General features: G+C 38.2%; 1 protein-coding gene across 1 annotated transcript; it reads left to right on the top strand.

Annotated features, from left to right (window-relative positions):
* The first annotated feature begins 304 nt into the window (after positions 1–304).
* usp38 (ubiquitin specific peptidase 38) lies at positions 305–11,426 on the top strand. Its single transcript, XM_084094432.1, has 11 exons — positions 305–469; positions 1,747–2,481; positions 3,542–3,677; positions 3,999–4,128; positions 4,411–4,512; positions 4,870–5,028; positions 5,688–5,881; positions 6,138–6,231; positions 6,370–6,476; positions 8,493–9,771; positions 10,620–11,426. The coding sequence occupies exons 2-11, from the start codon at positions 1,800–1,802 to the stop codon at positions 10,779–10,781; spliced, it is 3,045 nt and encodes a 1,014-aa protein (XP_083950558.1). The 5' UTR covers positions 305–469; positions 1,747–1,799; the 3' UTR covers positions 10,782–11,426.
* Positions 11,427–14,536: the final 3,110 nt, after the last annotated feature.

Genomic DNA, 14,536 nt, shown 5'->3' with positions numbered 1-14,536 from the left:
GCTACATGTGCTTCAACTGTTTCAGTATTCCACGAAGCCTCGATCTGCCCACCACTAGTATTCCCAAGCCGTTGCGTAGTCTACATCGGTTGTACTCGTTGTTGCGGTGCATTGTGGGATTGAATGAGTGCACTCAAAAACGTCCACTATGGTTTCGGACACCACTACAAATGGCTGTTCCCTCAAATAGTGCCCTATTTAAGGGTATGGGGCGATGTCGGACACAGGTTTCGAGGAGGACCTGATTTGTCACCACAGCCGTGGCTGACCTATGTCGGGTCCTGACATCACTCGTGCGCGTTCTGATGACGCGCGTGTGTGTGTGTGTGTGTTTCAACAGCTGATTGAAAGAGGTCGCAGTTTTCCAAACAGCTCTCAACACTAATCTGCTAAAAATATATATATTTCAGCGTCTGATGTGATTTATTTCTTTTTCTACACCAAGACATTTTCGGAATGACTTAATTTGGTGAGTGTCGGTGGCTGTTGTCACCTTTGAGTAAGGACAGGAAAGTAATATTTGTTTTTGCCAAGTCAGTGCTCTGGCATTTGAGAGTATCTGCTTTGTTTCGATTCCTGAGTTAGCCACTTAGCTGGTGATATTGTCGGTGACGATAGAAAGAAATGTAATATTTAACCTATAAACAGTGTGTGCTATTATTTCGGTTTCGTTTTTTATTGTGTCGTGCTACTAGATGTTTTAAATTATTGTTACTCTTTGTACTAGCAAAGCTAGCTAGCAGAGTAGTTAGCAGGTAACTGTTAGCTTTATCTTAATGACAGCTTCAGAGAAAACCCTTATGATGTTGTTTGTCGAATGAGAGAGCATACGTTGCCGTTTCTTTCTAGAATATTCTGTCTAGCTGAATAACACAATAAATACACATTTGTAATAGCTGTGTAAACAATTTCTTTCTACAAAAATGAACTAAGAAAAATGAAATATTATTAGCAGTTGGAATGTCCCATCATATAACCGGATTTGGCGTTTTTAGGCGCTCTATAGACATAGGCTACTACTTTAATTTAAACATCCTTATATGAATATTCATGTCAGGTTTTTTTTTTTTTTGCTTCTTAAAAAAATACAACATTTACAAGCATAAAGACAATTTTCTAAGATGGTTACAATACATGAAATTCTGAAACGAACTAATGTATATTATATTACGGATATTACAACCTAAAAGAGTATTACAAGCAATTTAATTTTTACTTTAGTTCTTTAACGAATCATATCTTTCTTGAAAATAAAAAATATAAATTTTCTTTAAAACTTTACATTTATGAATTTAACATTTTGCAATGAATAGTAGTAAAATAATCATAAACATTATGAAAAGTGTCAGAAATACCCTTTCAAAAAATCAGTTAGTGGGTAATTGTTTTGTCAAAGTGGTGACAAAAGGAGCAATTGGGTGAAATGCTGTCATTCAACTTTATTTTATTTTCAAGTTTATAGTTTATTGGGTAACCATTTGGGCCCAAGACATTTTTGTCGAACAAGCCCGAATTCTTCTCATCTAATGTCACTGAATTTATTATTTCAAAATCAGGCAGGCAAAGCAATCTGAGCTCTATTTTATTATTTTAAAAGCTACTACCCATGAAAAGATTTGGCCAATTAATAGATTAGAGTTGTCAAAATTAGGAAAGCATCATAAAGGATCTTTAGAGCAAGACATGGTTAATAATTTGAGAAAATCAGGAATTGCACTGAAAGTAATAGCATTCTCTCATCTACAGTTACACCTCCTTTGGCTTACCTTACCTTTCCTGTGGTTCAATACAGTCCAACCATGGATAAGATTTTGGAGGCGCTGGTGAGCTCCTCCCATCCTCTGACTGTCAAACGGGCTATTGTGAAAAAAGTGATAGAAGCTGCAGAAAAGGAGGTGACAGAGGAGCAGTGCCAGGCCTTGTACCATCTCACCACCCGCTTTATTCTCCTGGGTGAGGATGCTTTTCAGCGACAGGTTGGCCTCCAAGTGCAAGAAGCATACGCACGCTACCATCGCGATGAGTTTGCCCGCTTCTTCAGCAAGGAATACGTGCTTGGTCTCCTTCAGCAGGGCTACAGCTCTTTGGACAGCAGAGACCCTGCCATCTTGGACTTCCTTCATGGTTCTCTCCGACTGCTCATCAGCTGCCCGGCTGTGTTAGAGTTGGCACCGCTGCTACAGACGGAGGTCCTACGCATCATCTGTGAACGGCCAGAACCAGCAACCTGTGCCAAACTGGCCACCATACTGACGGACTTCCCGCAGTGTGTCCCACGAGAGAAGGCAGGAGTTCTTTTCTGTCAGCAGCTTGTGCGCACCTTCGCGTACTTCCACTGTCCTGCCACTGAAGAGCGGGAGTTGCGGGAGTATGTGACCCAAGTGACCAGGGTGAGTGCTTTGCTGCAGGGCATCTGGAAGGCTGAGCCGGCCACGCTGCTACCGTCGCTGCAGGAGGTGTTTGCCGTCATCTCATCCACAGGTTAATAAGCTCTGATTCCTCTCATGATGATAAATTAGGTTAAGGGAATAGTTCGTCCAAAAATGAAAATTCTGTTACTCACCCTCATGTCGTTCCAACCTGATAAGACTTTTTTTTTCTTTTGGTGGAAAATGAAAGGAGAAAAAAATAATTGCTCTTTTACATGCAATTAGAATGAATGGATATGGAGCTTTAAAGAGTATGCGAAAACACAATGAAACTAGTTGTAGACATGCAGAGTGAGTAAATGATGACAGAATTTTCATTTTTGGGTGAAATAATTTTAAAAGAGTTTTTTTTTTTTTAAATAAAAATGTCCAATTAAAATAAGTATTTTTAACATAGAAATAATAAAAATGCACTTACAATAAAATATGAAATATTGTGTTTACCTGCATGTCATGTGACCATTAATCAACATCAGAGAACCATGAACATGTGAATGTCTTGGTAAATTATTGAAATATTAAATCCCAGGGGTTACTTTAAGTAAAGATGACATCAGTCAATCCAATAGGTAATTTTCTTAATCAAGAAATGTGAGTCTAAATATAATAAGAAGAAGAGACCAGACTACAGTACAGAATATGGACCTTTCACAACACTGGTAAATCTGAATCACATTAAACATTTTTTGTTCTCAGCAAATTTGTTTTAAACCAGAGTACCTATGCAAATGTTTTTTTTAAAAAAATCATTATTATGAATCTCTATAAGCATATAAAAAAAAAAGTTGATCACTTTTCAACATCATACCGAGTAGAGTCGGAATTTGCAAATACTCATTTACTATTCTTGCAGGGGTTTCTTACTGAAATATGTTATAGTTTGTGGGCATGCATTTCGAGACAATGACCGAAAGGGGTGTTTACAAAATAAAAATATAAAAACAGAAGCAAAATAAAAAACTATTTTTGGTGTAAATTGTTTTTAGAAACCTAAGTGGGCCTTAGTGAAAAATAAATAAATAAATGTATGATGTGACCCTTAAAAAATCCTAAAAGTGGTATATACATCAAAATATGAAATCATATGTACAATGTGTTTGTTATCATCTCAGATCCTTCATTCGAACCTTCCATTGCTCTAGCAAGCCTGGTCCAGCACATTCCTCTGCAAATGATCACAGTCCTCATCAAAAGCCTCACCACTGACCAGAATGTTAAAGATGCCAGTATGACACAAGCGCTCTGCAGGTCAGACTCTGTGTGTGAGCTTGTGAATAGTGCTTTTGTGTCTGTTTCAAAGACTAAGCCCTTGATCCAACTGCCATCATGTTGTTTTCTCTACTACTTTTGCTCTTAAAGTATGTGGTAATTGCATTTATGCAAGTCATTTGGAAAGAGTGGAGTGTCCATAATGCCTTAACTGATTTTAAATGAGTAGTGGTTGTTTTGTTGTTGTTTTTCCAGGGTTGAATCAATGTTGCCAGTTTCTTTCCTGTGGTGCTGTTACAGTTATGTAAGGGTTTTATGTTGCCTGTCCTTACCCTCTTTTTTCTCTCCATCTTTTTTTAGGATGATTGACTGGTTGTCCTGGCCTCTAGCCAATCATGTGGACACTTGGGTCATTGCTTTATTAAAGGGACTTGCTGCTGTTCAAAAGTTCACCATTCTCATAGATGTCACACTGTTCAAAATCGAACAGGTTTGTGTATTTACTCATAAAATAGCTTTTAAAGTCACATTTTTAAAGAACAACACCAGGATTAGAGTACCTGCCAAAAGTAAAGAATATGAAACATAATTTTTACAAGGTATTAGATTGATTAAATTCGAATTGAATTCAATTGTTTCAGGACATTTACCATTAACCATTCTTTGATACCTAAGAGTCGGTTAGTGAGACTTGCTTGGAGAGACTTTTCTGTGTTTATGTGTTTCTGTGTCTGACGTTTATGTGTATGAATGTGTGTTTGTTTGTTTGCAGGTCTTTAATCGTCTCTGGTATCCCATTGTGAGACAGGGAGCGCTGGTGGTTCTTTCACACATGCTGCTTAGTTTCCAGCACTCTCCTGAAGCCTTTCACTTAGTAAGCCCACCATAAACTAGAACTCACCAAAACATTGCTTCACCTTTTCCACCTCAAAAATATTCTAGCTTTAAAAACCCTGTGTGTTAAAAATGAGATTTTTCCCATTTATAAGGGCTCGCTCAAAACCGAATTAAAGCTTCATAGATTACTTTTATTCTTCAAGAACATATTATATTATGTATTAATAAATCTCTTATTTTATTTGTTTTATTTTCTGTTAATATTGTATCAAATGAGTTAGAGCATTCTAAATGTTTGTAGTGCTTTTAAAGAGCTGTTGTTTTAGTATATTTTTAGCATTTTATTATAATTTCAATGTGATATGAATTATATTACCCCTGTCATTTATACCAGGTGGTCCCTCATATAGTCCCGCTTGTGAAGTCTTTGAAGAGTGATGGCCTTCCCAACAGTAAAGCCTTCCTGCTGCAGTTTGCAGAACTCGTCCACTGCATGATGTACCAATATTCTGGCTTTCCAGACCTCTATGACAGCATTCTTGAATCCATTAAAGTAAGATAAAGATGGGTTTAATCTCTCATGAACTAACTTAAGTTTGTAAAACAAAGGACATGTTACATGTATCACTGCTGAAATGATTTAATATTTTGTGCTTGTGTGTAATATCTAATTTTATACTGTTTGGTTCGATAAGGTTTTTTTTTTTATGTTTTTGAAAGTCTGTTTGAAATCTCTTATGAAGGCTGCATTTGTTTGATGGAAAATACAATAAATACATATATTGGGAAATATTACTACACTTTAAAATAACTGTTTTCTGTTTTAATATATTTTTATATTCCTGTAATGGCAAAGCTGAATTTTCAGCATCATTACATCATTCAGAAATCATTCTAATATGCTGATTTGATGCTCAAGAAACATTTCTTTTTATTATTATTGTTTTAAAACGGTTGTGCCGTTTTTGTTGAAACCGAGATACACAGATTTATTTAGGATTCTTTAATGAATAGAAAGTTTGAAAGAACAATACTTATTTAAAATATAAATCTTTTGTAACATTATAAATGTCTTTACTGTTACTTTTGATCAATTGAATGCTTCCTTTCTGAATAAATGTATTCATTTCTTAAAATAACTTACTGAATGCAAACTTTTGAGCAGTACTCTATACTTCATCTATTCTATGTCCACCTCTGGTTCTGCTGTAGGACCTGCCAAAACCTAGTGAGGAGAAGATCAAATTTGTTCTGAACCAAAGTGCCTGGACCTCTCAGTCAAATTCATTTGCCTCAGGCCTGCTCAAGATCACCGGCAAATCAGAAACGGGGAAGACAGGACTTGTAAATCTGGGCAACACATGCTACATGAACAGCATCATCCAAATTTTATTTATGGCTACAGAGTAAGTTCAAAATCTATTACATATTATCTGATCTCTGTATCAACCTTTCTATTGTAATTAATCCAACTGTAATTAATATTCTCTCTGCAATTACCAGTACATGTAATTGCATGTTTTCAGTGATTGCTTGTAAACACATGCAATGTGTAATGCATAATAAAATAATCCTCAAGCATTTAAATATTTATAGTATAATTTTTTTATTTTTTGTTAAAATGCAAGATATTTCTCAGGTCTAATAGTCTGTCCTTTAAAGTTTCAGGCGACACGTTATGTCTCTGCATTTGAATGGCAGCAACAGCCTCATGAAAAAGCTCCAGCTTCTATTTGCCTTCTTGGCCCACACACAGGTTTGTTTTCTGTCTGACTCTGTCTGTTTCAGAATGTTGCAACACTCAGCACTGCTGGGTGGGTGTGCTTTCTGTTTCTTAAATGAGAGTATTAAGAATACCTGTTAGTGATTATGTATCATTTTATATGCCCACCAGAGAGCAGCATATTCGCCAAGGAGTTTTTTGGAGGTTTCTCGACCGCCATGGTTTACAGCCGGATCCCAGCAAGACTGCTCAGAGTATTTGCGCTTTCTTTTGGACAGGTAAACTCAGAAAATGGCAACAGAATCCTTGTCCAGAACTAAAGGAAATATATGGCTATTCCTGCATATGTTATATTTATGAGTTACTCTAAGCCAGGGATGGGCAACTTCGGTCCTGGAGGGCCACTGTCCTACAGAGTTTAGCTCCAACCCTGAAAAAATCACCTGCCTGTAATTTTCTAGTAATCCTGAGGACCTTGATTAGCTTGTTCAGGTGTGTTTGATTAGGGTTGAAGCTAAACTCTGGGCCTCCAGGACCGAAGTTTCCCATCCCTGCTCTAGGCATACAGTTTTGCTGTAAATGCCAATGCTTAACGCAGGACTGAGCAGATTTTGAAACTTTGTTTCTCAAAACAAAGAAAGGGCTGTTTAACACATTCATTCAATTTGTCATTAATACTGCTTTATTTTGTCATATGATTCCTAAAGAAGGACCAAAACAAGCTGAACTTTTGCAAGAGCCCCTGCAGGAATGAGTGTTCAGTACTTGTACGCATACACTTAAAGGCTGATTTATACTTCTGCGTCGGACCTACGCCAGAGCCTCTACGCTGTAGGCTAAGCATTGGTTTTCATTTATACTTCTGCGTCGTTGACGCACAATCACACATGCAGAGGGAGCATGTGAAACTAGAAGGAGGGGTTCTAGCAGACCAATCACAGCGCTTGCGTCCGCGTAGAATTGACGCGTTGTTACATTTTTAGAGAGGTGCACGTCAGGGTACGCCGAAGGGTACGCATGCTACACACAGCCTATGACATAGTTATGGCATGAGTATAAATTGGGCTTTAATAGACACAAACACATGACATGCAAAATACTTCTGGTTCCTGTTGATCAGGAATTATTGAAAAAATGGCTCTAACGAAAATCATATTAATTAAAAACCTAGATGGGATGTTCAACAAAAGTATTCATTTTCAAAGTCTTTCTACAGTGTTTAGTTATCACTGAAGCTCAAGAAGTATAAATGAACAAGTGAACAACTAGTAAAACACACCTTAATTTGTACAAACATTAATGAGAAGAGTGTCAGAGAACAGCAGGTCATATAAGTCCATAAAGTGTGGGGGAAGTTGTCATAAGCCCTATTCAAACAGTAATTGTTTCTCATGGGCAAAATCTGTGAATTTATTGACATTCAGAATTTCTGCCACCACCTGCATAAAAATCCACATGCGACTCCACATCTGAGTTTACAAGAAACCAGTTTACCAGAAAGTCTTTTTTGACCACTGCAAGGCACTGTACTGTGCATGCATTTTTAAATATAGACACTTACTACTGAAAAAAAGTGAACAAAATAATGTAAAGTTCTGAAAAGTGCCAGTTAATATGGCTGCAACAAGTATGCAATAAAATGTTAATAATATAATCCTAGTCGATCAAGTAGCTTGGTCAAATGTTTACCTTATGTAAATAAGAGGTTGTGTTTAATTTCTACATTTTTAACATGACCTTCATCATTTTGAGAGATAAAATGCAAAACAGAAAACAATTTACAACATAGTGTAATTTTCCTATTAGTAAATAGGATATTTAAATAAATATCATGTTGATTTAATATTAAATTAAATATTAATGTCCAAGTAATAACAGACATTTTGTTTACATGTGACTGACCACGTGAGAAGCACATTTCCAGTTGTTAGGATCACAGAACTTGCCACAGAACCACCACAAATCGTCATTCGAACGTTTTATTTCTGAGAAGCCATGCTGATTTATTTTTAACAGACGTCCCCATGAGAAACACTGCTCTCCCAATAGGACTATATATCATTGAAACAACATTTATGCATAGGCCTATTGTTTTGTAATATTGTGTATGTTATCATATAAATAGGATATAATCTGTTAACTACACATAAATATGAGATTAATCATGAATGTGTAACCCAAAAAAACAATTTAATAATGACAATAATGTGTTTCCTTATTTACAACAGCAGGGGGAGTTCATGTATTTCATAGTCTTCATAAAGTTTTGTTCCGTCTTCCTGTGTGATATTAAGGTTGCATGAGGAAGAGAAGACTCTCTCAGCCCTTCAGCTGACCAGCCCAAAACCTGAACCTGCAACCACTTCTGCTGAAACTCTCCACAGTGCTGTAAGTCAGCCAGTCGCTGATGTGCCATCACACCCAGATCCCGTAGTAGCCGAGGGAGATGGTCGCACTCTAGTGGAGCGTATGTTTGGTGGTAGACTCTCTACAGCCATCCGTTGCATGCAGTGCCACAGCCTGTCAGAAAAAGAGGAGCCTTTTACAGACCTCTCTCTTGCCTTCTGCCCCTCGATGTCACGTGCACATGGTCCCACTGATGAGCACAAAAGCTCCTCTGCTGTGGGACCCTGCCAAGGGTCGGTAAATGGAGGCAGTGAATCCTCAGAAGGCTCAGTAAAAGAAGGTTCAGGAACCAAGATGGAGATGCCCGTGGTGGAGCCCACGCTGTCTGTGACCGATTTAGTGGACTATTTCCTGGCTCCGGAAATCCTGGAGAACGAAAACTGCTACTTCTGTGAACGCTGCGCCTCTCTACAGAGGGCCGAGAAGGTCATGCGGGTGGTGGCAGCACCCGAGTACCTCATTCTGACTCTGCTGCGCTTCTCGTACGATGCCACCTGCCACGTGCGTCGCAAGATCCTGGACAACATGGGCATTCCGCTGCACATGTGCCTGCCTCTACACCAGCACGGTAGCCCTGCTTCATCACCTTCCTCAACTGCAGTTGCTTCCTCATCTGACTCCCCTGAGAGTGGCGAGAATCTAGCCAAAAAGCTCAAGCCTTCTCAGAAAGAGGAGGGGATGACGGAAAGCAGAACAAAAAACAAGAAAAACGATGCGGAAATGCTGTCAGTGCCGTATGTTTTGAGTTCTGTCGTAATGCATTCTGGAATGTCCTCTGAGAGTGGTCACTACTACTCGTATGGAAGGAATGTGAGTAGCACTGATGGTTATGTTGCTCTCCCATGTCCCAAGAACGGGGAAAACTCCAGCCTATCGGAGAGCTCGACAGCCACACAGGAGAACATGGGGTGCACTGACCAGAAGTCAACGGACTGGTTCTTGTTTAATGACAGCCGAGTGACTTTTACAAACTTTCAATCGTTGCAGAACGTCACCTGTCGCTTCCCCAAGGACACAGCCTATGTCCTGATCTATAGGAAACAAGAGGTCAGTGGACAACCAAGCAATTCAGGGCCAGTCGTAAATGGCTCAAAACTGAGTGGAGAGCCACCCCTGCAGAAAGAGCTGATGGATGCCATTACCAAAGACAACAAACTCTTCCTACAGGTGAGAATATTGTACATTATCAATGGTGCTTTTGGAAAAGCATAAAACGGGTCTCATTTGATTTGCGTATATATATACCGTATTTTCCGGACTATAAGTCGCTCTGGAGTATAAGTCGCATCAGTCAAAAAATGCGTCATGAAGAGGAAAAAAACATATATAAGTCGCACTGGACTATAAGTCGCATTTATTTAGAAATTTATTTCACAAAATCCAAGACCAAGAACAGACATTTAATATGGAAAGGCAAGTTATTCAACTACACAGTAGCACACAGAACAACAGGCTGAGTAGGTATCTGGTATGTTAACGCAACACATTAACAGTTATTCAGCTACACAATAGCATAAAGAACATATACCTGGGAGGCTGAATAGGCTAAATTAACATAAGCCAGCGAGTCCAACAAGCAAGTTACCAGTAAACAAGTTCACCAAGCTCCCGCGATCTCATTCCACATCACTGAATCCATTGAATTTTCTTCATCCTTGGTGTCGCTTCTGAACAACTCCGCCAACTAGAGCACCCTCTCGCGGCTGTAGACGGTAATGTTTTCATCTCAGTCTGAATTAATTTTGATATATAAGTCGCACCTGACTATAAGTCGCAGGACCAGTCAAACTATGAAAAAAGTGCGACTTATAGTCCGAAAAATACGGTACACTACTACCATTCATAAGTTCGGGGTCAGTAATGTAAAGTCTCGTCTTATGTTCACCAAGGCTGCATTTATCTGAACAGAAATACAGTAAAATACTAACATTGGAAAAAAATTATTACAATTAATAAAAAAGCTGTTTTAGTTTAACCTGGAGCATGGATTTAACCCTTCGTTCCTTTCCCTCCAGGAACAGGAGCTGAATGCCAGAGCTCGGGCTCTCCAAGCAACCTCTGCTTCTTGTTCATTCCGACCCAATGGGTCTGATGACAACGAGCCCCCTGGCAGCTGTGGACCCTCGGGTGGGGGTGGGGGAGGGGGTTTCAATACCATCAGCAGACTCGTCTTTTAAGAGTCACTGACATACCCTCAGAGCACTGGACGGTCCCACTGACAACACCAGTCCTAATTGTCCTAATTGCCCACAGTCTGGATAAATGTGCCACCTCAGAACAGATGTGTCTTAATTTTTCCGGTTTGCATGCTTTTTCCTTTTTCATCGACTTGTTCATTTGACGTGAAATTGAGCACTTTTCAGTACTATAGGTCAGAAATGGGCATGCAATAAATTTGTACAATACAGTAATAATTTTGGTCTCCTCCTGGAATCTTAATCGTTTCATTTTCTAAAAATAAATCATTAGGCAGAGAATGGTTTTAAAAATTAAAGCAAATATTTTTGGACCATAATCTACAATGAACTACTTGCATGAATATTTTTAACTGGAAGTTTTTCAACTTCTGGTTTTAGGATTACAGTTATAACTGTTTTGTCAATTATTTAAGTACAGTTAAGTTATTTTATTCATTCAGGGAATACTTTTTTTGATTTTACTTTTTAAATGTTTAAGCTTTTTTGAGAATTTTATGTGCCTTTCAATACTTCAGATTTTACAGATTTCTTGGACTGAGTATACAAAAAACACCTTGCTCTTGCTGTACAGTGTTATTATGTAATGATTATGTTTTTGCTCTATAGTAAAGACTCATCATTGAACATGGTCTTAATTTTGTTATCTAAAATACACACATGGTTAAAATGTATCACTATCACATTCTCTGTCATTTACTGGTTAAAACATTTAAGAAGATTGTATGTCTCTAACGGAGTTTCAACATGCAAGAAAGCTCAGCATTATAACAAAAACAAAAAAAAGCTGGAATTTTGGAAAATACATTAAGAAAGACTCTTACCCAGCTGACACCAGCATAATCATTAACTAAAACCATTAAAAATGAAGATTGATATTTACTAAAATAAAATAAAAATATAAAAAACTATTTTATTTCAGCTAGTTGCAAATACAACATTTCTCATGTTAGAGGTAGGGTATGGGATTTGCAAAACGGCCGGCAGATTTTGAAAATACACAACTCAAATGGTCCTACCTTCTTTCCTCCAACGCTGGCCCTGACTCCACCCATTACTCTCTCTCTGTCTCTCGCGGTCACGCACGCAAGGGGGGAGGGGGGTATGGTACGACCGTTTGATTGACGAACTTATTGTCCAATGATTCTAGGTGGTCTTGGAAATGATTGGCTGGAGTTTTTCGAGTCCTGCACGTTCCACAGATGATTAAATTGCTTAATTTTCATTTCAGTGCTTCTAACTCAGTGGCTGTAAGTGGGTTAGGAATAGGATTTCAAGTGATTTTGAAAAAATGGACAAAAAAGAGAATCACATACCCCACCTTTAAGTTTATGTTTCAAGTTGAAGAACTAAAATGACTAAAACTAAGTAACACTTAATAAATCGTAATAAAAACTATAGACATAAAAAAAAAAAAATTACAAAAAAAACAATAAAATGACTAAAACACCATAACAGTATGTTAATGCTACTTAAATAACACGGGTTTACACAGAGCACCAAAGCAGCAATTCAATTTATCCTTGTGAATATGATATGGGAAGTTGCTCAGGACGTATTCTAAGACCGTGTAATCAAGGTCTGTTTTCACTATCAAACATGAGACATTTGTTAGACACCTTGTGGCTATCAATCCATTAGTCCACCCCCAACCTCCCAGTGTCCTCAGTTTGAACCACCGCGCTCCTGTCCTTTGGTAAACCCACAATGCTCTATTTCTGACCACAAAATGCAGTTAAAATTAGTATGCCATAGTCTTGGAGCATTAGTAACTGAGACACTTAAAGGTAAGGTTTAAAAGCATAAGATCCCTTCCTTCAGAGGACTCTCTAAAGCCAAATCTCCTCCAAAACACATGAACAGCCAGAGCAGAGTCTGCATAGTGTCACAAGAGACGGCGTTAAATTACCTCATGTCTCAAAGCACATAACAATAATAATGAATGTCAACAACTTAAAGAGCTCTGACTTGTACCACCTGATTGCTGCAGATTCATTTCATTTTGATAGTATTGCCAAACGCACAGTTCCGAGGACATGAACGTCCGAGAACGTCACAGGTTGCGCTCTCTTAAAGGAACACTCCACCGTTTTTTGAAATAGGGCTTATTCACCTTCTTTCCTACATTTAGATAGGTGGGCAAATGCATTTTTGTCTCAGTGCATGCATTGTTTTAGTTTGACAGGGTTGGCGCTAGCTTAGCTTAGCTTAATGAATGGAATCCTTTGTTGCCAGCTAGCATGTCCTGAGTAAAAGTGATATAATTTTTTTTAAAAACCCACCTAATTACTTCTTGTGGCCTGCGTATTCACAACAAGTACAAATAGCGATGCAGATTAACACTAGGCGATTTCCTAGGCAGATATTGACTTGGGACTATATTAGGGGGAAGCACAGGCGAAGCACTGCTGCTTGGGCGCAGAGATATCACGCCCAAGTAGCAGTGCTTCGCCTGTGCTTCCCCCTAATATAGTCCTTAATATATAAGTCAATATCTGCCTAGGAAATCGCCTAGTGTTAATCTGCATTGCTATTTGTACTTGTTGTGAATACGCAGACCACAAGAAGTAATTAGGTGGGTTTTTAAAAAAAATTATATCACTTTTACTCAGGACATGCTAGCTGGCAACAAAGGATTCCATTCATTATGCTAAGCTAAGCTAGCGCCGACCCTGTCAAACTAAAACAATGCATGCACTGAGACAAAAATGCATTTGCCCACCTATCTAAATGTAGGAAAGAAAGTGAATAAGCCCTATTTCAAAAAACGGTGGAGTGTTCCTTTAATAACGGTAAATACGATATGGCGTGAACGCAGCATAAGCTCATTCTTTTGGTTCAGGAGGAACTGTTGCTGCTGTTTGTTTGTCTGCAACTCTGCATAGCCTCATGGAACGTGCTGATGACGTGTGATTGCGTGAGAAGGGTGCGCGGAGGAATGGAAATACATACGTTGACAGGCAGGTAGGACATCCTATCATTGGACCGAATGCAATGATTGGATGAGCATTTTTTGGTCCTGATTCTTCCTCGGATGATGCATGTACTTTTTTTTATATATATTTAGATGACTTCTATTATTGGTTGCTATCACCAGGATGCATGTGAAGAGAGTTTCAACCAGTATAACAAAAAGTGTTTATGAAAAACATTGCCTTAAGGCTATGGTGAAGCACTCTGTAGATGCACATTTCTTAAATGGAGAACTAATACATGTAGAAAAGTCGGCCTTGTGGTTTTCAGATGAGGGCCCCTTTAGCTCTTCAATCTCCCCTAGAGCCATAATAGCTTTATAACGTGCGCTGCAGTGTTGCTCCACTCACGCAGTCTCTAAGACCATTGGTAAAATCAATGACTCTCAATTATTCAACAACTGACATACACATTTCATCGCTACAGTTTAGGCCACTCCCACTTACAATTTATTATGTGGCGTTATGTGAAATTTGTAGGAATGGTACATATAATTGGTTACATTGTTAAAATAATATTAGCTTATAATGTTGTAATAATATTGTAATAACAATATGAATGGCCACTTGCATCATCTTTGTGTTTTTACATTAAAAAAAGGAAGAAAACAACCAAGGTGTTGATTATAAATTATAACATATACCCAGAAACCTAATATAAATGGTCAAACATCACTGTGAGTTGCATATTGTCAATATAAAGTGATTTACCAGTTCGTTTTTTGGCTTCATCCCTGTGTCTGCTTTAATTATTTTTATTATTTT

The sequence above is a fragment of the Abramis brama genome (genome assembly GCF_963993115.1).
Source record: "Abramis brama genome assembly, chromosome: 2".
Classification (NCBI taxonomy): Eukaryota; Metazoa; Chordata; class Actinopteri; order Cypriniformes; family Leuciscidae; genus Abramis; species Abramis brama.
Note: the sequence above shows the minus strand (reverse complement) of the source record. Positions and strands in the feature narration are given on the sequence as shown.

Bases quoted from the DNA above. Each gene is read 5' to 3' on its own strand.
- usp38 (XM_084094432.1), top strand. From the start codon at position 1,800: ATGGATAAGATTTTGGAGGCGCTGGTGAGCTCCTCCCATCCTCTGACT. The intron at 5,882-6,137 runs GTAAGTTCAAAA...TGTCCTTTAAAG, and splicing joins ATTTTATTTATGGCTACAGA to TTTCAGGCGACACGTTATGT. The intron at 6,232-6,369 runs GTTTGTTTTCTG...TATGCCCACCAG, and splicing joins CCTTCTTGGCCCACACACAG to AGAGCAGCATATTCGCCAAG.